At 45.1% G+C, this 25,141-nt stretch overlaps 1 protein-coding gene across 3 annotated transcripts; it reads left to right on the top strand.

Moving 5' to 3' along the window:
* The first annotated feature begins 5,250 nt into the window (after positions 1 to 5,250).
* SMIM36 (small integral membrane protein 36) lies at positions 5,251 to 20,124 on the top strand. Of its 3 annotated transcripts, none has more exons than XM_065693662.1 (2): positions 5,251 to 5,644; positions 19,471 to 20,124. In XM_065693662.1, exon 1 carries the CDS (start codon positions 5,266 to 5,268, stop codon positions 5,548 to 5,550), a length of 285 nt encoding a protein of 94 aa, XP_065549734.1. In that variant the 5' UTR covers positions 5,251 to 5,265; the 3' UTR covers positions 5,551 to 5,644; positions 19,471 to 20,124. The 3 variants fall into 3 exon arrangements, with proteins under 3 accessions (XP_065549734.1, XP_065549733.1, XP_065549732.1); XM_065693661.1 differs by lacking the exon at positions 19,471 to 20,124 and adding an exon at positions 14,243 to 14,370; XM_065693660.1 differs by lacking the exon at positions 19,471 to 20,124 and adding an exon at positions 6,609 to 7,336.
* Positions 20,125 to 25,141: the final 5,017 nt, after the last annotated feature.

Raw genomic sequence — 25,141 nt, 5'->3', positions numbered from 1 at the left:
TCAGAAGACTTGCATTCAATATCAAACATCTTCATTTTCTTCCTCCTGTTTCAAGTCAGTTTACCATTAATAATAATAAAGGCATTCACATTTGTGTACGCTTCTCAAGCAGCTGAGGACAAGTGGACTGACCAAATATTCCACATCACATCAAACTAGATCTGCTACAGTTTGACTTATTTGAGCTCTCACTGGAAAGGTACCTAGAGATGAAAAATAATATTGCTTTTCTTCAGGTACTAACCCTCTATAGACTCTCACCCTACAAGCAGCACTGACTAAAAGGCACCCATGCTCCACTGATATCAGCCCAGTTATGTTTGTAAAGTTATACAGATAAATTTATCTCACATGAAGGTTTGGGTCACTGTTCTAAAATCAAGTGGTGGGGTTTACCTCTCATATCCAATCTGTCTTCTTGGCTAACAGAAAAAGTCAACTAAATTTTAAACTATTTTTCATGAACATTCAGCGTCATTTGAATTACATCCTACAGGGATCATGAAAAGGATTGCAGTCAGATTGTCACACCTCGTGAAGCCCCTGGCTAAGGTCACCTAAATCCAGGGTCATGCATCATCCTGGACTTGTACACACTCCTTAGGAAAATTATCTTTTTGCCTGCATAATCCCTTTCCAAAGTGAAACCATCACAGCACAAAATCAGATCCCTTTGAGTTTTGCTTCTTGCAGCACCAAATAGACCCAGTTCTGACACCAGCAGAGCTCTTGCAGGGAGCTGGGGTAGGAGTAAGCATCAGCACCCCATGTCTGTTTGATGTATCTCAGCTGGGCCACAGGTTTGAAGGATGCAGCTCACCCGGAGCCCTGAGATGAAGAAAAAGCAATCAGAAAAATAGCTGATCAACAGCTGCCACCTTATGGCAACTGCCTTTCTTTTACCGAGCACCAGATCCTCTCCAGCTGAGGCTTTTCTAGTAAGTTGATTTGCAGATAAAGGAAATTGGATTTAAGGCTGTGTGTTTGGCTGATGGGTGTAAAGGGTTGTAGGGGAGAAGTAGTGTCTTTTTATGTATGTGGTAGTGTCTAAGGTGTTGGGTTGAGGAACTGAAGACATGCAGGTAATGCTTGTGAGTGTTGTTCAATGGGGTAAAGCTTCAGCCTTTGTTTTGGGCTTCTGGCTTTTTTTCTGTGTGATTCAGCTTCTCTTTTACCTCTGTGGGACTATTCAGAGTCCCAAAGTCAGACGCTTTACTGACTTGTGTATTGCAGATTTAGGGTCCCTGGAGGGAGATGCAATGCAAATAACAAAGTAGACTAATTCTGTATCATAATGGCTATTTTGTATTTTTCCTTTTCATCTTTCTACTTGAATTTCTATTCCTTTCTCAAAAGCAGCATTTTAGTTGCTGTTTTCTAATGTTGTCGAGGTCAAATAGGTAACAAATGCACCCCTAAAGTAGGAAATAGTTTAACCACTGCACTCAAATGCCTCCTGAGAATGAGGACAGTATAAACCCTGCACAATAACTGTGGAAGCTCTTTTGTCAGATGCTGACGGAGGCTTGACACCATTGCCCAAAAGGGCTTATGAAAGTAGAGCTCTCCTTCCTTGTAAGCGGTGCTGTATCTCGCACAGAGGGGTTTGTGTGGTACGGAGGGATGCAGGCGCTGCATGTGATTTCCCAGCGCCGCGCACAGCCGCTCCCGGGGAAAGCCGCTCCGATGCTCTCATAGGGAAAGCAACAGCACCTACGTGTGGCCAGCCCGAGTGAGGCGTTTGTAACGGTGCGGGCATGATCCTACAAACCTGAGCTGAAAGATCGCTAGGAAAAACCTGAGTCTTAAAGTCGGGATATCGCGGGTCAGTTTTGGTCCTTGCTATACAAAAGAAATATGTGGACACGACGGAGAGGGTCCAGGGAAGGACCACAAAGATGATCCAAGGACTGAGAAGCCACATGAGGAATGGCTGAGATGGGTTTATTCAACCTTGAGAAAAGAAGGCTTAGGGGAGACCTTATTGCAGTGCTCCAGTATTTAAACAGTGGCTACAAAGAACGAGGAGACTCCCTTTTTGCAAGGAGGCACATGGAAAAGACAAGGCAGGACAAGGTGTTATACAGGAGGTAGGCCTGTCCTTTCTGATACCTCAGAAAGGTACAAATGGTCTCAGATCATTCGTTATTCTGTTCATTACAACAATGGCCTCAGACCATTTGTTATTCTGTTTGAAATATGCTGGGATTGTTGTCATCCATATTCCCCTCTTTCATGCTGCGCTATTGAGGAGATTTATTTCCTAGGGGCTATTTTTAGCCATGGCACTGCAGTTAAGCCAAACGAGCTGTGATGGGCTCCCTCACTGGGTTGCAGCTCTGAGGTGCAGCCGCTGGGATGGGGTCAGGCATATTGAGCAGCATGTTCTGCAGCACATCAGGCACTCAAGCTTTATCTGGGAAGCACCAGGACTGGAAATTGCTTTTTGCTGCCCTATGGCTCAGTCCAGCAGAGCCTGGTCCCTTTTGGGTGTTTGGCTGTGTACATCCATCTCGATGCACTGCGTGATGGGTCCCGCTTCTGAGCTGCTGCAGCTGGGATCAACCAGCCAGAATGCTGGTGTGATCAGCCCTGACCTGCTGTGCTCAAAGAGAGCTGGCACAGCAGGCACCCACTGTTGAACTCTTGTGTTAGATGAGAAGATGCCAGAGTTTCTCACAGACTGATTTCAGCTGCGGAGCTGTGGCTACATGACGGGCAGGAGAGAGCGGTGTTGGGCAGGGGAGGACTCTGGGATACCAGCCTCGGGAATAGTGCCAGTGCTGGAGTGAGCCTCTGCTATAAAAAGCCTCAGCGTGTGTGCAGATGAGGTTCCCAAGGTGGAGTGATGCTGCTTCTTCTGGGCAGGGGTGCTGGCAGGTGGAATTAGACCCTGGCAATCCTTTGGCACAGGAATATTAAACAGTGCAATGAGCTGGGAGGAGGGAAGAAATAATGGCATCAAAGCCAAGTCCCCTCATAGACTTCAGTTTTCAGCATGCTGACCTCAGACATGGGCTGCTGTGAGCAGCTCTGGCTCAAGGACAGGGACCTGGAAATACAACAGCATTAATATGAGGTCTTGCTGCGAACAGGCCCTGGGTACAGCCTTCTAAGGGTGTTTTGAAAGTATCATGTGTTTTCACTCCATTTCTTTTCTCTGAGAAGCTGCAGAGATGTAGGAACACGGAGACTTCTCTCTCCGAGAGATTGTGTCTGCAGCAGCACGGAAGGTGGTGCAGTAATCTAGTACCAGATTTTACAGTTTGAAAAGTCCCCTAGGAGCTGGCTCAATGCCTATCTAAATTAAACACTTAATGGCATGTATCTTCCAGCTGCAATATTGGTCAGACACCTGAGACCAGCCTGGAGGACTTTAAAGGAGACAATTCAGGTTTGGCAGACTTGCTGGTACTAAATAAATGCAAAGGGGAAAAATCGCACGAACTTTCTTTTGTGAGAACAGTGCTGCCATTTGAGGACAAGTTTAAAAGACTTAAAGGAATGTAAAATCCCATCTCTCTCTCAGCATAAGAACTATACAGTATTTAGTACTTTGGTACTAAGTTTTTGTAGTGCAACATGATTGTAACCTAAGACCATAAACTCTATTGCCTTTCAAAGGCCTGTGCTTCTGGGGCATTTTGGAGGGATTTTCACCAGACTTTTAGTTTCCCAGCAAGCATGAAATCGAATCCCAGCTCTGATCGTCATAGCTGTGGAGGGGAAGTGTGTAATCAAAACCCTCAGCCTGTCTTGAAAAGTCTCAGCCTCATCTAAGCTACATCCAACAGCCAACTGCCTGGTCTGCTGCAGATGTAGTACATGGTAATGTAACAGACACAACATGAGGGTCACACACATGTGCCTCGTGTGTTTTGTGCTCCCTGCTAAGCATGCCTCCTGCAGTGCCAGGCTTGGGATTACTTCTCAATACAAGCTACTCCTCAGCTGAAAAGCCATGAAGGCAGACGGTGGGGAATGCAGCTGATGTTGGCCTTAAAACGAGCGGCATGTGTTGAGGTCCATGGCAGCAGGATGGCCCCATGACATATTTCTTACAGCTTAGATGCACCAGATTGGATTCCTGCTGACATGTAAAGCCCTTCTCCACAGCTCTGGCAGTGCTAAGAGCTGGGACAGCCTAATCTTTTCCTAAACCCCTCCTGTGCTGTAATGCTGACCAAAACCTTGGAGTTTTGTGTGGAAGGGGTTAGCATGTCGACATAGGGTCTGTGGTGCTCATCAGCATCACCTCCTGCCCTTTGTGTCTGCCTTCCTGATATCTTATACACCTGGGGTTTATGGAGGAGGAGAAGGAAGGGTGGTCTCTCTAGCAGCCTTGAAGCAAGTGCTGTGTAGGCAATGCGTGGCTGCTGCGTGTGTTCCTACTCATTCATCAGCTTCAGAGCTGTAAATCTGGAAGATGCAGGAAGTACTTGCAGGTTTTGTGGCTGGGCAGTGGGGCACTGCTGCCAGGCAGGGGACAGTCACATCACAGACTTCACCTTTTGTTCTAGCAAGCAGAGGGTCCATGTAGGAAAAAGAAATTAGTGGTGCCCAGGCTACAGATATGCTGCAGTCGTGTTGCACCTTCTTGCATGTGGGAGACTGAAAGAGGACAGAGCAGCTTGTGGGAAGCAGGATCCTAGAGCTGAGTTCATGCAAGGACTGGCTGGGCAGCATGTGATATGATATGGTGTGACATGTCCCTGTAGTCCTGATACGGAACTGGGTAACAGAAGTCTTTAGTTCACTTTTAAAGCCCTTCTATAGCACTAGCGCAGGACATTAAGGTCTTAGTTGAAATCAGAACCAGTGAGAAATTACCTTGCAAATTACTTTCTCCCTGATTTGTTTCTGTATTCATTTATTAATTACACAGCTTGATTCTCTTCAGCCCACAGTCCCAAACCTACTTGAGGAAGGGAGATTCTGCAAGATGCCCTTAGATGAAAACTGGTTTGATACCTGCCCAGCAAGGAAAGAGATACTCCCTGAGCAAGGAGGATGTTTTCCTGTCAATATAGCATTCAAATTTAGCTTCTGCCACTGTAGGCAACGTGGCATTAGAAGAAGGAGCTTAAGTTATTAAACTGAGCTGCTTTAATCATCCAGTTCAGGGAAATCCATTGCTACAGGAGACCTGAGGATTAATGTATTTTTACCACAAAGCCAATACATCTATTCTGATCAGTTAGTGGTTGCTCACTCGAGCATATGAAACTTCATTCTCTGGGTTTGCACTCAATAGTATGGGACCAAATGGAGTTTTATTTGGAGATTGACCCTGTTACCTTGAATCTCATCATTCTGGTAGCTAGTTATGTTATTTTGCTTCTGGTTTTCCTGATCTCCTGTGTGCTCTATGACTGCAGGGGGAAGGATCCCAGCAAGGAATATGCTCCTGAGGTCCCTGCAGACACCCAGCCTCCGATCCGGTTGGTGGTGATGCAGCAGGGCTCCCCCAGCACCCGCTGGGCAAAGGGGCTGATCTCTGCCTACGAGAATTCCTCTGACCTGCCAGGGAAAAGGACTACTGTTGTGTAAGGGGACCCTGCCTCGGAGCTCGGGTTTCTGCTGATCAGCTTGCCTCCTCTGCTATGTTTACTCTCCGTGTGCAGAAGGATAACGTGTTCACAAGGTAAGTTGAGATGCTGATTTATTTGATACGGTGCCATTGTCAGGGGGGTCATTTTACGTTTAGCTGTTTTCTGCATTGGTATAGGCTTGCAGTCCTGCCTGCCATCCATGAAGAGACTAATTTCCATTAGCACTGCTGCTGCCTTGCAGCCCTCTGGCAGTCAGAAGCAGTGATGCTTTATCGACTTAGGCAGTGAAAAAGGGCCTTGGTTTAACCTGGAGTCATGCTTGGTACTGTTGGTTTTGCAGGAACACGGTGTTGTTCAAAGCATCCCACCTACAGCACTGCCCTGTAGCCTCAGCACATCTTCTCCAGCCAGGAGAGAGCAAATGACCTTGGTAGGCTGTTTATCTCTCCAGTGAGAAAAGAAGCACAAAGGATTTTAAAAGGATAGAGATAGTGCCTTTCTGATAGAAGCCAGCTGCTGCTCCCATCAGAACTTAATACTTTCCATATTGTCCCCAGAGGGCAGTGCCAAGCCTGTCTTGGCACTTATTTTCCATACGGAGAACATGAGCTCTGCTCTTACTGGGCAGAGTACCCCTTGCCCTGCACAAATCCCCTGACAGGATACAATATGCTTCCTGGAAAAGCTGGGTACAACGCTTCCTGCCCAAGGGAAAGTGTGAACCAGGGTAAATGTACCAGTAATGCAATACGTGTGAGTCATTGCTGCTGTCTGCCCCACGAAACGGGAATCTCTGACCCTTTGCAGCAAGTCTGACCTACGTCCTTGCTTTCAATGTGCATCTCCACTTGTCTGACCCTGCCTCTTGTCCCCAAGCCTTCTTTCAGCTGTATTGTGCTCCAGCTGGGCCACATGGAGGCTCTTATTGTATCTCCAGTAAATCTACTCTTTATCTGTGTCACCTCCTGTTATTCTCCCCATCATTTGGGAGCTATAAGCTAGGCATCTTTTTGCCTAATAAGTTTCTTCCATGTCTTGCTGGTTTTCTCCCTGTAGGTGTTTGATGGACTAAAGTTTACATCTCTTGAAAGGAAGGAAAATGCTTTCTTTGTCCTCCAAGTGAAGCACAAATGGACAGAGACAAGAAGAGTGTTGATCCTGTAGCCACAGAAGTGGCTTCAGTGTTATCTAGCTGTTCCCAAGCACAGCCAGCTCGGGTCCTGCTCTGTCCCCATCAGGCTGGACTGCAAAACTCACCTGAGAAGCTGGGGAGATGCTGCTTGGGTTGGTTCCTGCTGTGTTCCATGCTGCAGAGGCACTTTGTCACTGGTGACCAAACCAGATTTTAAAACTAATCTGGCTACAGGGAATTTGTGGATTAAGTTGTTTTTTTCTACCCAAACATGTTGTGATCAAGCAAAAATCTGAAATTTCTTTTCTGAAATCCAAAGATGTATAATGCCAGGTTCCTGTGTCCCTCTGGTTAACACAGAGTTACTCTGTGTGGTACTCTTTAACTGGTGATTTTTAACTGGTTGTTAAGGGAAAAATAGTGCTGGACCCACACAGTTCAAGGTATTTGTCCCATATGCTATTTTACATCATCTTAATGTGACGTACCCTCAGAGTCCTATAGAAAGCTTTAGTAAACATGCTGAAATTTATTACCTGCCTACATCAGGTGTCATGGATGACTCACTGGATGCAGTGGTCCTACTGCCTTCAGCACAGGCATCTTACATACTTCCAGAAATAAACTGCAGTGAATTCAAATCACAATTGAATGAAGCTCTTGTTCAGCTGGGTTGCATGGTTTGTACCTCAGCTAGGTGGTAACCATCTGCCTGTGCTACATCCCAAAGTGGTGATTTATGCATAGCCAGCAGAGCATCCTGGCACAAGCAGAGAAATCTTAAGTATCTTTTAATGTGTCTGTAATTCAAAAAGCAGCCAGAATGGGTCGTGGCTTTCATTTGGGTTTCTAAATTCTTGAGGGTGAGCCTAGGTTTGTATTCAATCTGTCCTCTGCACCCCTGTGAGTTACATATACCCCTGGTTTTGGAAGGAAGCCTGAACTGGAAGGAAGGCTTCTGGGAAGCTTGATTAAAACCCTTGGTGTGATGAAACTGGTAATAAATCAGAAGTTGGAGGCATGGTCCTTTGCCACACAGACTGCAATAATTATGTTGAATGTCTTGTTTTGGTTATTTAGCAATGAAAAAGTTCAATTAGTAACCACAAGTTGTAGCTGCTTTGCCAAAACTTGGCAGTGACTAAGCTGCTGGTATGTTACTGCCACTGTCACCCATGCAGGGCAGTGTTATCTTTTCTTGGGCTTTCCTATCTGCCTTATCTTTAGTTTGTAAGCTCTTGAAAGCCTTTTGTGTGTTCATATATCATCTAACATGCTAGGAGACTTCTTGGTGATAAGCGATTCTTGGTGTTAGGGAACAGAAATAATAATCTTTGCTAAGAAGACCTTGGGGGATGAAAACCAGCCCAGAAATATCACAAAGTGTGTGGCACAGCTCTCTTCATTGATGGTGAGATGTCACATAAAATGCCACAATGCCAGAGAGGAACTGTGCAGTTCTTTGACGAAGGTCATGCAAACAGTGTAATGATACCGGGATACATTTTGTTTCCTTTGAACCTGCTGGAGTTAGTTCATAAAACGCGATTCACGTGCAGCCCCTGCGTGCCAGTATTGTAGTAACCCCCTTAGGAACCACACTAATGCCTAAGCAGAAAGCAATCTCAGTGCAGAGCAGGAAAAATTAGCACTGAGCAGACAAAAGTGGGAACTGAGCTACCCAAGGATCTTTACCACCCTGTCGTTTATGTAAGTAATAATGCAGAGATAGAGGCTTGCAAGGCTGCGTAAGTACTTTTACATAGCGGCAGTTCTCCAGATCTGTAAACCTTTTGTGTGCACCAACCACAGACTCCTGGCTCCAACAACTCAGTGGCAAAGTCATTGATTTTTGGTGTGGGCAGGTGTTTTTGCTTGAGCTTTAAGCAGGCAGCTGGAGTGTGCAGGGAGGCTGCAGGCAGGGGGGCAGTTTCTAGGAGCACAGCGTTCACATCTGTGGAAATTTATCAGTTGTGATAGAGTTGGTGGACTCTGCCCTGAAACATGGAGGTAGGAGCAGTACGTGACACTTTCCTCTTGATAGTATTTCTAAGCAGTGGGTAAAATCCCCTTCCAGAAAATGAGAGACTAAAGTGCATCAGGACTTTGTCTTTCCAATGGGAATAAAATGGCTTTCTTAGTTTCGTCTCTACTAGAACAATACTGCTGTATGAAAGCAGTGGGAGAGCCCTTGGGTATGTACAGAGAATTGCAAGTAACCAAGTCGCTGTGAGTGAAATTACTGCTTTGCAGTATGTGGTCTCTGCTACCATGCTTTACTTAATGGCTGTGGAAGGATTAATGCATGCAAATGGGCTCTTATCAGGCCAAGCTTGGAGGAAATCACCTGTGAAGCTGCATTCCCTCCAGCATTTGCGGTCCTCTGCCACGTCCTTTGCATCATTGTGAGAAACTGGGCACAAATATTCTTGTAGCAGTGCAACTATTTTCCCTGAATTGTGCCATGTAAAATGTGTGTCCCCTGCTGGAATTCACGCAGCCTAAAAAGCATCCTGAAGCGAGGCTCTGCCAATACCTATAACAAACCAAGCCATGCAGGGGAGCTGTGCAGAGACTGAGGTATCCCTTTGAGGTATCTGCAGCATCGTGCAAGCTCTGGTCCGCAGCTGGCAACATGAGGAAAGCGCTGGGATGGAAATGCTGTTGAGATCTGCAGCTGCAGTAAAACAGCCCTCCTGGAGCTCTTCACATACTCTGTGTGGCTCTTACATTGTTGTTCAGTTGATCAGCGTCTGTGCCTATGTAGAGGTGTTTTGCTGAGAGGATTAAGTGGTATTTTAAGGCTTGGGTATCTTCTGATGTATGTGCTATGTGCAAATAAGATGCTGGTAAGAATTGTGTTAACATTTATTCAGAAGCAATATGATTTGGAGAGTGTTGGATGAATGAGGATTTAGGAAATATGCTGTTCCCAATTCTGCTCTTGGCTTATGGGACATCCTTGGGCAGCTCAGTTCCCACTTTGCCCCTTGTGTCTCTGCTCTGTGTTAGTTTTTCCTGCTCTGCTGTCCTCTGTACTGAGATTGCTTTCTTCTTAGCCATTAGTGTGGTTCCTAAGGGGATTACTACTAAACCATGCAGGGGCTGCACTTGAATTGCATTTTATGAACTAATTCCAGTAAGTTCAAAGAAAGAAAATTAAATAAACTCCAACAAAAAATGGCTGGAGCGGGTGGAGCAGCAAAGCTGATGAACAAACCATGGTACATCCAGGGAAACAATGGGCATAGAGCCCCAGGACACTTGCTTTGGGTGAGCTCTGGTCATCGTGGCAGTCTGATGATCTGTAACTGTGGCTTGAAGGGAACTGAGTGGTGGCAGAAGGATTTATTGCTGTTCTGCCGGAAGCAGGAATTCAGACTGCTCTGGCTCGCTTTCAATTGGCTTTAGAGCCCTTTTAATGTTACGTATTGCTGCTTCTTGTAAAGCCTTTATTGAAGGGTTTCACAGAAACAACAGCAAAAAAACCCCAAAACCAACCAGATTTCTAGATTTCTCCAACATGAATTCAAGTCAAATGTGTCATTAAATTCAGTGAAAATACATCTTTCATGTGAGCCTGTTCCATTGTAAATATACATCTAAGCCTTCAGGGGTTTTTAAATCCCTAATAAGCCACCGCATATGAGTAGAGGATTAGTCCAGACAGACTTAACCCATATCCGCAAGGGAGAATTCCTTCCCCTGCAATAATTTTATTCTTTTTTAATTGGAAAAGGAATAAATCTTCTCTCTTTTTTTTTTCCTCTCTTTTTTTTTTTTTTTAGCACATTGTTCTTGTGGTGCAAATGCTCATCCTCTGATCGTGCTGAGTATAGAAGCACAGCAACACATCCAAGTCAAACCCCTTGGCTCTAAGAAGGGCTTAACAATAGTTTTTATTGCCTAGAGCCGCATTGCCTTGTGTTATCAGCTATTCAGCTTGCGTAATGCTGGTGCTTTGGTGGGAATGCCAAAAGAAGAACTGATATTGGGTGTTTAATTGGAAATACTGTTCTCTCAGCCATAAACTGATACTGTTTGTACTTAGGGGAGCCTTAAGCCCAGCATGCCATCTTTTAGATGGATTAAAACCTGCAAGCCCTATCTCCCAAGTTACCTCTGTCCTTTTTATAAGGCAAAGCATTGACCTGTGTCTCCTGCTCCAGCCCAAATGACTTTGTGACTCTCCCAAGTGTTTGACTCCCTCTGCTGAATTTCAGGGTCTAGGTGTTGAAAGAAAACACATGAGTACTGTTGATGTCCCTAAGGAACTGCTGCAGCCTGTACCCAGAATAGCTGCATCTCAGTGGGGAGTGAAATGACAGCCAGAGCCATAGTGAGGATACACACACTGGGGGGAGGATGTATGCTGGGGTTATTTGGTGACTGCTGCTGTCCAGGAGGAAAGCAGGGTGACTCCTGGGGCATCTGTCAGGGCTCTGAGGTAGAGATCTGGTCCTTCATGCTTGAGTGACAGAAAGCTAAACTGTTCATAAGTAAATTGCTCTGACATTCACAGCAGGAAGCTGCCTAACTTACTAGAAAGTCATACCAGGAATATAAAACACGGGACAATAGATATGGCTGCCATCTCGAACTGCAGTTCCAACTCCTCGCTCCCTCCTTCTCACGTGTTCCTGTTTCCTTGGAGATGCTGCTATTTCATTTCCCCCTCTAATAATGACATTGTTTGGCATTAACCTCTCAAAGAAGCATTTCCACCCTGATGTGACAATTTGGGTCCAGCTTTAGGAGGCAGATACTTGTCATGAGACATCCAGATCCAGCACTGGATTGCTCAACTTGGATAGGTCAGTCTCTTCCCAGCTCTGCAGCAGATGCTCTGTGTGGGCAATGAGACTGTGCCCTAGTTTCTCCATCTGTCAATGGCAATAATAATTGTTACACAGCTGGGTGTTGGGTTGATTTAATATTTATGAAGGAACATGCGATCCTTTCACGGGTGGTGCTACAGAGATGTTGTTAATTATGAATGATTATGTATTTGAGTCTCTTCCTGAGCGCAAGGAGACTTGGACGTATTGTTTAAACACCTACATTTCACACTCCTTCAGTATTGAAGCTTATTAGGCTCTTCATTACCCTAAAAATACACTGATCTTAACTGCTATTGACTTCAGCATGAGCAAAGAATATAGGCTTAGCATCCACCTCTATTTTGTATTAATAAGATTGCCTAAATTATCAGTATTTTTAATAGCCCAACCACCTTTAAATAAAATAAATTTAAAATTCAGGCCAATTCTATGTCTAAACCTTTGAAGAAAGGGATGGGAAGGCAGGAATCAGGCATATCTTTCACCTGAGCCTTCTTCAAATGACACAATAGAGACCCGAAGTTCTGAGGGATTAATGTAGTTATCTCAAGTCCTTGCTGGAAACTGGGCATATATAAATCAAATCTAATAAGAATAAAGTTGGTTGAAAAAAGATCTGTGAGTAGCAGCACTTGATTTAATGTCTGCATGTGCCACGGTCATTGGGTATAGCCACTGTACCACTTACCTTCCCTAACAACAACAAAAAGACAGTACTTGATGAAAGCATATTAATAGCGCTTCTTGGAGGGGGTTTGTTTCTGTTCTCTGCATGTTCTTTTTGTACATAAGTCACATACTTTTTTCCTCAAAGAGAGAAAACCTTCTTGTTTTCCTTCCAAAAGAAAAGAAGGCAGCAGCAGCAGCCTTGGCTTGCTAAAGGACACACACTTCACCTGGCTGGAGCCTGAAGGACACATCCCTTACCAGACAGAAAGGATCTATCCGAATCTCAGTCTGTTCCCAGCTCAGAGCAGTGCAGGGATGTGGTTTGCTATCTGCAGGGCTCACAGCAACATTTCCATTGAATCGTTTCTCATCAGCCACCAACAGCTCTGCAATTTCCAGCCCTCCAGGCAACAAACACAGGTTACAGCAGCAGATAAGGCATGAACCCAGGGACACTGGAGGGCAAGAAAAGCTTTTTAATTGGATGGGAATAGTATTTGACCACTTTTCAGGGCATTAGTTTTACAGCAGGTTTACACTGTGGTTTTGTAACGGGTGGGTGTTTTTATTACTAGCAAAACTCTGATGCAGGCATGATCACACCAGGAAGAAGTAAGTTGACAATAAACCTTATTATGTTTGCTGAAACTCTGTGCACTAACTTGGCAAATAACCTCCCTAATTAATTGAAGCTCTATTTACAGTTGATGGAGAGAGACAGCTTGTAGGGGCACGCCATTAAGTCTGTTCTAGTGCAGACAAGGCTCTGTAAAGCTGCATTTTTATTTATATACATCTGCAGAATTGAAAATCGGGGCAGCGCTTGTGAAGCCAAGTGTTTTGTCCCTGGGGCATTGAATAGAAGGCAAACCTTTGGCATCGGGAGGCTCTGTGTTTGTTTTGGGAAGGAGACCTGGCAGGGATCCCAATGCTAACTCTGAATATCTGAGGAAAAGGATGGCTGGAAAGAATTATATCGTGACGCAGACAAGGGATAGCCAGGAAATTCGAAGCCAGGACAGAGGCTCCTACCTTAACTCATTCTGGCATGGAAAAAACAATTGTGAAGTGTTAACACTGCATCCTTGGGACGCGTTCACTGGTGTTTTAGTGTTCCTTGCGAGGATGAAGGTTTTAACCAACCTGTCGTGGTAGAGGTTAAAGAACTGCTTGGACAAGTAGGAGCTTTAAGCCATAACTGAAGGAGAAGATACGGCTCGTCATTGTCAAGTCTGTGTAGTTTTGCAACCGTCTTGGCAGGATTATTTGGCCTGGAGGCCATATGCTGCTCTCCTGTTACTATCTCTATAGAGCTGAAAGGACAAAGGACCCTTTTTCTTTCCCTCCAACAAACTCTCTCTTGCCAGCTTTGCAGTGTGGCAGATCTGGGGGTTCCCTGCTCTTGTGAGTTTGTGTTCTCTGTGTTTCAAAGGTCCATCAGCTTGGGGTGACAGTTAAACTGCCACGAGCAGGATGTAAAATACTATTGCAGGTTGGTTAATGAGAAATGATTTTATACATGGACTCGCTGCTCTTCCCCTTCTGCAAACAGAAAATGCTTAGCCCTCCTCATCTCCTTAAGGTGAATACATGATGTGATTTTACTGCCTGTTAGCATGCAGTGAAACAGAGAGTCCCCAGCCTGGTGTGCAGGATCCAAGAGGAGCGGACAGCAGTGCTTGTGGCAAGAGGGCAGAGAACGGTTCCAGCAGTAGTGGGGCTGTTGAAGCTTCCCCCCAAAGGTTACTGAAGCCTGTCCCACAGGGCAGAGCTTCAAAGCATGGTCACACTGTAGGGCTGCTGTTTCCTGTTTTGTTTAACAGCTGCTTGGGAGGAGGTGGGTTGTGACTGCAGTGTTTCTGTGTCCTTTCTGCTGGGAAGTGCACAGGGTAACCTGGAGTAACAGGCACTAGAGAAGCCAGGTCATTTCCATTTGCTTTAGAGCAGAAGTCAAAGCATATTTACTGGATGAAAAGGATGAAGGAAAATAGCTTAAGGCCAGGCTGTGCCCTTGGCACACAAGGTGAAGCACCTCTCTTTGTTTCTAGGCTTTGTGAAGACTTGCTCTTACCTGAACTGGCCCAGGTCCAGCTGTTTGCTGTTATTTGCTTCCCAGGCAGGTGTACAGCAGCACTCCTGCCTATCTGCAATGCAGAGGGCACCCTTTGACCTCCAAGTACTTCCCATCCCGTGCAGATGGGTCTCAGCAGCCACCTGCATGTGCACAGAAGCCAGACACCGTGGGTGAGCACCCAGACCTTGGCAAGATTGCACCAATGCATGTCCTGAGCAGGGCCAAGCAGGACGTGTGAGTAGAAGCAGTGTGTGACAATGCTGTAAGTGTGGTGCAGCTTCCTGTCACCGCATCCTGCCCAGTGCAGGGCTTGAAAGCATCTTCGTGGATCAGACGTGTTTTACCACTCTTGTTTTGATTTAAGTGCTAACCCATCAGATTAGCTCTGCTCCTACAGGGCACCAGCTTTCCTGTCTTAACAGATAAACCCCTGTCAGCCAGATCAGGTCCATCTGAAACTCACAGAATAACCTGCCAAAAGGCAACGAGGGCCCGGATAATCTCTGAGTTCAAAGGGCTGCTTTGCCTGATCACAACTTTAACCTGAGGTGGGGACAGCAAGTGCCCAAGCTGACTGGAGCAGGGCAAGGCTGCCACAATTGAGAAGGAGGTTTGTAGGTACAGCTCTGGCTGCTGGCACAGAGCAGGCTCCTGCAAGGGGCATGTGGTGAAGTCAGAAAATGCTTTCATGTTTTGCCATGAATTCAAAAAATTGAAACAATCATAATCCATTATCTCCTAATGAAAGATAATATCGAGATAAAGGCAACTGTATCAGCTTCTTTGGTTGTTATACCCATATTAACGTACAATGCATGCATACACCTACACATGCAGAGACATATGTCTTTGTGCACATAATTACAGATTGCATAAAGATGGCAGGTGTTTCTGTTTAAACTGTGTATTACAGTAGCTTGAATTCAGAAGTCAGCCCAGCTTCATTCTCATTTTTCACCTTGCCTTGGACCACCCTTTCTCTTCTCCAGAGCTAATGAGACAGGGCAGATGATTTGACAGTCAGCTGCGTCAAGCAGCTACTGTCCTAAGCATCATCTTTCCAAAAAGCATGTTCTGGGACACAGGCACAGCCCATCAAGTGCATCTTGTTTCTCTTCACAAACCATTGCTCTTTCCATGCTCCAGGTTTTGGATTTGCAGGGGACAGATTCTGCTGCCTGGGGCTCGGTTGTGAACCTGGACAGGCTTCTAAGCCACGGCTGTGCTCTGCTCTTCCTTTCCCCGTTGTGGGCAGGAGGTTACTAGAGGTAATTCAATGGGATTTCAGTGGAAATACCCAAGGGTGACGCGAGTGCAAGTACAGTGCACGAGAGAATGTCCAAATTTGCATGAATACACCCACAACTGACATTCAGCTGCCATGCTTCAGAGCCTGTGTCAAGACACAGTTTGGCTGCTGGACGTGTTTCTGCCATCCCTCTCTGGTTTCAGGATGAGCAGCTCTCAGCCTGTTGGTTTCCACACTCCTTTTGTGGCTCTTTGTACAACAACATGACCACTAATTGCTCCAGCTAATTAAATGTTAAAAAGACACTGTCTTAGTCCTCAGACTCAACCCATGGACTCCAGGAAAGCTTTCCTGAGAGGCAAAGGCAGTTACTGTTGTGAACACCCTGAAGCCATGTCATTAGGGTGTGCACCTGCAAGACAGCACTGTGCTTTGTTTGCCTTTTGAGGGCCTCGAGCAATGTTTTTTCTTAGTCAGTTAGGATGCTTGCTAGTGGACAGATGGCCCTTTTCAAGTGGAGATGAGTGGAAGATGAATGAAATCAAGTATTTGGTTCAGTTTGAACTAAAATAATTTATCCCATCAGACTGCCTTCCTCTGGTGTCAATCCATGGAAACAGAGAGTGGCAAATAACAGCAAATGACCTCCCTGAGGGGCTGAGTCCTGTTCAGCAGAGATTTCACTGCATTCCCAGGGCTTTCTGGCATCAGTTGAGATTTGGTGCATGCTAAAAATGGCTTCTTTTCAAGACTTTACACATCTCATTCTCTGAGTAGCTTTGCACCTTCAGAACTGAGGTCCTATGGATATAACCCCCACAAAGCCTCCTGTGCAAAGAGGGTGTGTAACGGTACCATTATAGCAACTCTGTGTGCTCCTCACCCAGCTGGGGCCAGCTGCTGGTAACAAGACCTTGTTTTTGTTAACCTGAGATCTCATTTCTGGCAGTCCTATACAATGGCCTGTGCATCACACAAGGCAGACTTGTACACAAGCTATAAATCATCAGGTCCTTTCTTTCTCTAGCTTTTGCACAGAGGGTAAGAGCAGTCCTACTTTCTTTTGATAGTGTGGTAATTTATCATTTGACAGTGGCTTAATGAAAACCATGCTGTTCTCCCTGGAATTTGAGACTCAGCGTTACAAAGAAATCCTTCCTTGACCTTTCCCTCCTGGCCACTCCTGGAAATTAGAGTGTCTTCATTTTAATGAGCTCAGAGGATTGGGGAGTTGCAAGAGAAAAAAAAAACAGCTTCAAAACTACCTCTTGTGAATAAGTCAGGACATGCTTTTAGATACAGAGCACTCTTACCTGAAGAGGCTTGTGCTCTCCTCGTTCTCTGACTTCTCCAGCTGAGCTACTTCTTGGCTCCAGCCTATGGTTTATGATGCAAGGCCATGTTTACTTTACATGAGCTTTGTTGCAACATATAGAGCTCAGCTGGTATAAATCAGTCTTTGCTCCCCTTTCTATCACTTCTGCAGTCAAATCTAGGTGGCAAGCCATGGGTGACCCGTCTCTGAGTGGGTATGTATATACATATACATGAATACACACTCATTTGCAATACACATATACATCTTTGCAAGGCTTCCAAGAGCTGGGTCTAAATTGACGATGCAGTCATCCATGCAAAATGGAAGAGAATGTGCTAAATGGAAATGAGAGTAAGCACAGAATGAGGTCAGGAGGTGCTGATTTCAGGTTTATTCTTGTTTTCCCAAGGGTAAACAAAGGGATCCTGGGACTACTCAGTTCCCTCCCCTTGGGTCCACTCCTAGGACACGTGGGCTCTGTACTGTGCCCATGTGCAGGGATGAACCACAGGTGATGTGAACACAAAGCCCAGTGCTCGAATAGCTGCCAGTCTGCAGTCCCATGCTCGGGCCAGGTAACTGCTGCTCTTCTAAGAGTGATGCTTTGTGACTGTACCCACTGGCTGGTATTGAAAATTTTCCTTATTTTACCTTTTTTGGCAGGTGAGATGATTTCTTCCAGAGTTGGTGTTATGGCTCAATCAGATTTCAAGCTCAATCTCATGGCTATCAAAGCACTCCTTCTCTCTTTTACCAACCTGAGTGCCTGATAAGAAATCCAGTGTGCTTCCACAGCCAAGGGAGAGGGATGGATACCTCCAGAGGAAATTCAGACCTTAGCTGGGTTTTGTTTCTTCTGATAGAAGGCTGCAGGTAACAAGGCACTTCATTTGGATACCCAAGATTCAGTGGGAAGAAGGCAGTTTGGTCTCTACTGTGTATTTTGGGCTTCAGGTCTTGGAGGTGGTGTGAGCACAGCTGTATAGAAGTTCCATTGCAGCTCCGTGTCTTAGGAAATGTTTGCTGTGAGCTGTACATTAGGTTTGGATGTGTAAATAACAGTCTTTTGTAGTAATATACACAGACTATCTCACATACATGTTTACTTAGTAGCAGGACAGTAAGCTTGGAAGAGAACCATTTTTGCAAAGGGCTGTCGTGGCAAATGTTTCCTTCTCATGTCGATGTACAGCACATAGTGGAAGCCAGTATGTAATGGAGAATCTGCAGGAAAGCTAATTGTCATTTTATCAGTGTGAAAAACACATACAAAAAGGCTCTATATTTATGTTTGCAGAGTTTATTAGCACAAATAATGGTGAAGGGAACAAAAAGTAAGCCATAGTGAACATAAAATAAACCATACTGAACATGGGAGTAGTGTCAGTAAACCTTTCCTTGCTGCTGCTTCAGTGCCTTTATCCAACATCAGCGCTGAGCATTCCCAAAACAGGACTGAACAATTCAGCTACAAGGAGAGCCAGGGAAGAAAAGATAGTGATTACTGTTTATGAAATCAGGGTAAGACCTGGACAGAACAGCCACATGTAAGTGTGAATGTTGTTATATGAAGGGATAAATGTGCATATATAAAATTCCCTTAGGCTTTAAATGGTTTTAGCCCATTTTTAGTAACAAAAAGGAAGAGTTTCACCGCCTCACCTGCAAGCAGCAGAAGACAGAGCTCACTCTTTCAATGCTGCCTGAAGTCCCAACGTAAGAAACATGATTTCTTATGAAATCACATGAAAAAAGTTAGCCCTAGCTGGCAGTTTCTGACTGTGGCCTCTCTGGGTGTTATTTTCCAAGTAGGATGGTTAATAGATACCAGCTTTGCCACTATAAGATGAGGAAAACAGCTGCCGTTTTTACTGCAGTCAGGTGGCTAAGCATGGTCATCCCTCAGTAGGAATATTGTGTTCTGCTCACCTGGCTGTGGTGCAGTAAAAACTGGACACGCCTCATCTCCGCAGGGATTTTACAGCTCTGGAGCTGAGGCACATTAATTATCCTGCCGTCAAAACAAACCATTCTCCTGCACTGAGGACAAAGCTGCTGCTCGGAGCTGGCCTCAAGAGCTGCAATAACAGGGGCTACGTGAGGTCAGGGCTGGAGGTGAACTGGCAGGGCTCCCCAGGGCAGGCATGCAGAGTGGCTGCCTGCATTCCCACGTGCTTAGCTCAAGCTGTCCCCTGCTATCGTGCCCATTCTTGACAACAAAACCAGCTCCACCACCTCCTCTGTGTGAGCACTAGAGGAAGGATGAGCATTGTCCCATTCTCCTTCCAGCTGGAACACCCTCCAGTGTGAAAATGTTTCCATCTGGTGTAGATACCCCCTAGCCCACGCTGTGACCAGCCCTTTTTTGGCAGCCGGATGAACAGTGTTTGTGGGGTGTCAGAGTGGGAACCGTCGCTGCGAGCCCATCCTCACAAACAAAACAGTAGCAGATGACTGGAATGCAGTCCCGCATAGGCTGATTGGTCCTTCATGGGTGCTAAGACTGAAGTGACGATGGGCAGAGCTGGTGTCTTCATGGTGCTTCATCCCTCCACCATCAAACCATACTTGCAGTGGGTAAACTGTGACCAAAACAGAGACTCTGAACTGCTTGGTTTGTGTTTTCATATTTCAGGATAAAAAGCAGGATTTGAGACGTAAAGCTCTGCAGAATCACCAAGAATAAAGGTGCAGAGAGCAGCCCTGGCTTGCACTGGCTGCCCTGGAGTCACAGCTCTCGACACCGACTGAGGATCTGCCCTTCACACTGAGCAGAAGGGCTGGTTCATTCCTGTCATGCCATGTGTGGTGTTGAGTGCAGCACGGCTTTTAGAGGCAGGCACGTTCATCACCCGCAGCAAAGTTTAATGGAGAGCCAACCTTTCTGGCAGCTTTTTATTACAGGGAGGGGAGAGGGTTTATGTGAACAGGATTTGTGAAGGCGGATGAACAAATATTTGTTCTCTGCTCCTTAGCAGCAGAGATGCCTACAAACAACATCTCCATTTAAGGTCCTACTCACTTGTTACAAAAGACTGGTCCAATTTTGGTTCTGCTATAGATCTCCAGCTCATTTTGCAGGTTGTGTAACGTGTAGCTCAGCCCCCGCTCCATAGCGCTGTACCGAGGCAAGAGTCTCGACAGAGCCATGCTGCAGTGATGGAAATGATGGAAATCCTCCACGGGGTCTGGGTAGCGGCTGTAAAAAGGACAGCTTTGGGATCCTCGGTCTTGTACAATTCCATCTATATCTGGTTATCACAAGCATCAGTTTGCACCCCATGAACACAAGGTTCTTGCCATAAGCATCCAAGCCAACAGCACACCAATGCAGGTGGTTATTTACCCAGTGGGACTTGGCTGCTCCAGGCAGTTTGCTCTCCTGCAGTCACTGCAGCACAAGATACTGTTCTCACTACAGGGGAAAAACATGTTTCTAAAGACAAAAGAAGTCAACAGGAAAAGATCTAGCATGCAGATTGAGTGCTCAAATTAGATTAGGGCTGCCCTACAAACGACCAAGGATCAAATCAGATTATCACAACTGCAGTTTATAAAACCTCTCCCTCCCAGCTTGGATTAAAACCTTAGAATGCATACTGAAAAGTAAAGAGAAAATTTAATATTGACTAGCTGTGCCCAAAGTGAACATAGGCTATCCAGTGTGTGATTTTTTCCTACAGGAAAAAATAGTTTGGCTATGGCATTATGTACTGCGCCATATTAGATGTATACAGAAAGAGTAAGCCAGAGTTGACTAATTCTGGTGCTCTCTAATGTTAAGGCCTTTGATTTGCAACTTTAGCACTATTCTTTTATGCTGTAGGTGGAGAGATTTTGTGCTTAAAAATGTTTCTTTTTAAACCACCTCCTTGTGTGGCAGAGCACAGGGCTCTGCTGTGCCTGCAGGGAAGCTGTAAGAAAAGCAACAGTTTGAACAAGCTCTGTTAGAGGATCCCAAAACTAATGACACCTATCAACCATTTATTTTAACCTCCTACATCGCAGGCATACCCGTGGAGGTATAGTGTACTCCTCAGTTTGGATGGGACTAATGTAACTGCTCAAAGGTTGGGCCTCTGCTCGCCAAAGCTCTAGAACAAGAGGAGAGAGATGAGCTCCTCCAGACTGTCATCTGTCCACTGCTGAGGGGCGTCTTTTCTCAAAGCAGGTTCCCTCCTTTCAGTCTTGAAGGGCACTAAAGGTCTTTTAAATAGTTAACGTTAGTCCAGATGTACCCAGCAGAGCTCTACTGCCACAACAAGGGAATTTGGGTTTCTGCTGAAATGTGCCTTTAGAAAGTTCAGATTAAATCATTTGTCATTTTCACTGGAACCTCCACGAAGGGTTTCCCAGTGCCAAAGGAACTGATGGCTTTCGGCTTCTTTTTGTTTAAAAAGCTAATATTTAAGTAAAATAGTAGGGCAAAACTCCACTAAAATTTACAACTAATCGGTAGCCATTCAAACCCCAACATTCCTATTTATGTCAGATGTGAGACTGGTTGAAACGAGTCGTGTGCAGTTGCTAACAGCAGTGAGGGGCCGGCTGAGGGCACAGGCAGATGCCGCCGTGGTGGCTGGCTGTGTGTCACACTGGGTGAGCAGCACACACCTTCCCCATCCTCGCTCTCCCACCGGGGCTGTATCTCACCCTGTAATTTATAAAACTGATCCTGCCAAAACCAGACGGAAAGGAGGAGAGTGCTGTGACCTCAGCCAGGAGGAATGGTCCAAGCACAACGCAGGAACTCCCGGGCTTTGATCTGCTGCCAGCACCACATCCCAGCCACCGGGGAAGCTACTGAGGAAACAAACACATTCTGAAAGCGTGGCCTTCCTCCAAGGCCCTGGGTTCCATTCCCAAAAATGTGGCCTTGCAATTTTGCCTCCACAAGCTACAGATAAGAGGGTTGTAACGTCCAATGCGGCAGAACAAGGTCAGCCCCGTTGAGGATTCCTGCTCCTCTCTTTGGATAACCAGAAGCAGCTCAGGAGTAACAGCCCTGGGGAAGGAGCAATTTCCAAAGAGCCATGCTCTGTACACACATCTCTGTTGCAGCGTTCACAAGGACACTGTTATTACTTGGTTTTGTTGAACCCACTTACCTTTGTATACACTGCTATTGTGCCACAAGAGTCCAGGGGACAGGAATTTGCTGTTTGAGGGTCCAATCTCAGAAAAACAGCCTGAGGGACTCTTGTGCCCCTCTGGATGCTTGTTTCCCCATTCACTCTTCTACTGCCTCCTAAAAACCTCCCAGCTGTAGGGTTTTTTCCCTGTAGGCATTCCCACAGTTATGCAATGGATCAGCCTCACCGCTGCAGGTCCAACCACTCAGTTACACCACAGGAACACTCCAGACTTTCATCCACCACAACAGAAATAGTCAGGTCACTGTCTGTCTGAAAACTTCTCTCTTCCACCAAAGGTAACATAACATATCTCTATCTTCACTTTTTCTATCTCAAGAGTGAAAATTGCCTGGATAATGGAAGCAAGGCCTCACAAAGGTTGCCACCAGCAGTTACATCTGTTTTGCAATCACTGTTTGCGAGCTGAGTAGACAGATTTGCACTGGAATCAAATCTCTTGATGCCTCTGTCTCTTGCATGTCCTCTAACCTCTCAGCAACTTGGGCTGCCCACCAGTAATTAAATAGTACGTACCAAGAATTTCCCTCCGTCCAAAGGAATGTTGTGAAACAGAACTCCCTTTACTCTGTGTAACAGACCACAGCCAAGAGAAAAAGCATTTGGGTTTTTGTCCTTGAATACCATCAATGATTTCTGCAGAAACACTGGGGAAAGCAAAGTCTCTCAGCCTATCAGGGGAATTGCAAGTCAGACGATCTCTGGTTTTTCTTGTCCTTGCCAGCCCCTCTGCTCCCTCTTTCCAAGGCTAACAAGCATTATTTAGATTGGGAGATATGGTAGGAACACTGTGTCTAGTGTTTGTTGGGCTCTAGTGAAGAACATACTCATTTTGCTTTTGAGTTGTGTCGGTAAACTTTTGCCAGCAATAGAGAAAATGGATTCGTATTTTATGAAGTCCATTTACAAATCCTTGCAGACCTGAGGTAACGCTGTGCATTGGGGTAGAGAAGTTTTCTCCCTTTCCACACCTAAACCCCAGAAAGCTAACCAGGTGTCCCCCGTGTGCTGTGTGAGGAAGTCCATACGGTGCTGGCAGGAAGGACAACGTGAGTTCACAGGCTGCCTGGTCTTGGACTCCACCCAGCCCCTGCACCAGCCTGACCCTCACACGCACCTCTTCAGCTGAACTGATTTCATTCATCTTCATCTTTATCTCTTATATTTGTTTTCTAAACTATTGAGAAAACGAGCTGCTGGTTTAAGCTAAAATACAGTCATCAAAATACAATTCAAGCAAACTTACCTTTAAAATCTCAAAATAATTCAGAGTAAAATTTCAACCCTTTAACCACTGACAAGAAATCAATTTGTTTTCTTTTGCTAAATATGTTTAAAATCTCTAAGCAGTCCAAATGGGATGTGGAAATCATTTCGTCTCAGATGACAAATGATGGGCTAAATTCCACCCCCTCCATTCACTTTAGGCTTGACCTGGAGCTGATAGGAAACAATGAGAGCCTTTCTGTTAACTTAAATGGATTTTATGTCAGACCCACTAAGTAACAGCTTATTTCACTTCATTGATTGTGATGTCAAAAATGAGGTATTAAGAGTGATTACGGATGGCAGACACATTCACTGAGTGAAACCCCAAAGGTGGGAACAAAAGAGAAGGGTGAAATGGTTTTGCATGTCAATGTCTAAAGCAGTGATTAAAGATGGTCAGCTTTACCTGTGGAAAGGATTTAAACATGGAGCTTGTTTACTGTGGCTTGGGTATGAGTGAACATTTTTTGCCTGTTAGCCTAAGTTACATACCAATTTCATTTGAAGGAACTGATAGATGTTCTGAGGGCTATGTGCCACACAACCATCACCAACAGGTTAAAATCCTTCATCATATTTTTTTATGGTGCAATTACTGAAAGCTATAAATGCCTGACATTTATTATTTCTAAAAAAGCCTTGAATTGTGGCACCTTTATGACTAAAGCTTCCCAAAGGAAATACTACAGAATCAATGTCTGAAAGCAGAATATTCCATGTTTTTTGAAGTAAAGGTCGTCTGCAGTCACTAACAGACTTGATTCATCTGATGACTCAGAATTTGTGCAGCTGGTCCAAGGCCAGTACAGAGACTGACAAGTGCTGCTCTTCCTCCTTCTCCTCTAAAGATGTGATCTTTTCCCAGTTACACAAAGCACCTCCTGCCCTTGCATCAACTTCATCTAAGCAGGAGGTTTAAAGCGTAACTTTCAACAGGAAGGAATTTGATTTTTCACTCCAAAAGAAAGTTCTCGTTGTAACAAATAAATCACTGTTATCCTACTGAAAACTGTTACTTATGGGAAGATGTTTGAGGTAAATCATGAATCCACATAAACTCAACTCTGTTAAGCAAGGAAGAAATACCAGTGTTCTTGAAACAGTCTTAACAACTGATACAATAGAAATGTGCTTTTAGGATAAGCATGCCATGGGATCTCAGCAACTTTCAAAAAAAGAGACCTTTTCATATTTTCTCTTATTTGAAAGATAAATTAGTATCAAAATTGATCTTTGGTTTTCTCAATATGGATCTTCAAATCTGTGTGATTTTGTTTCCTACCAGAAATGCAATACATGGTAGGACTCTTATTTGATACATAGACCAAGCGGCTGTGAAATGGTGTTTCTCCGTCTTACAGGTTTGAGGCCATGCAAAGTACACCTTTATCAGAATTACTGACAAAAGAGAAACTTTAAGCAGAATTTGACATTTCGTTTTCTAGCCTGCTGTAATCTAATACAAGGCACATCCCTCCAGAATCCCTTGTTTTACTTGCTGTCAGTCTTCTCTATTCTGTTAGGTAATGCTGTAATCCAATTTCAGTTTTAATGCTGGCAGCAAGAGCACTGTGACATCAGGTACATGTTTATGTTTCAACAGTTCTACTGCAAGCAGCTGTATACGCCAAGGAGCCAGCCCTTCTTAGATACTTGTGTCACCCTGGAAAAGTTGCCCAGGCCAGAACTAATTCCATTAGTGTTTGGAAAGCTATTTATAAGCCTGCCTTCTGTGGGATGACCTTATTAATTAGATTGAGGAAGGCTGAGGGAGGGAGAGGTCCTTGTTTCACAAGTCCATTGACATGCATTTCAGCAAGAGATGCTTCTCCTTCACACTGCGCTCAAAAAAGACTGTTAGATAAAGCAGAATCTGGGTCAGTT

Source organism: Lathamus discolor, chromosome 13 (genome assembly GCF_037157495.1).
Source record: "Lathamus discolor isolate bLatDis1 chromosome 13, bLatDis1.hap1, whole genome shotgun sequence".
NCBI lineage: Eukaryota > Metazoa > Chordata > Aves > Psittaciformes > Psittacidae > Lathamus > Lathamus discolor.
The sequence above is the reverse complement of the archived record's forward strand: the minus strand, read 5'-3'. Positions and strand labels throughout refer to the sequence as shown.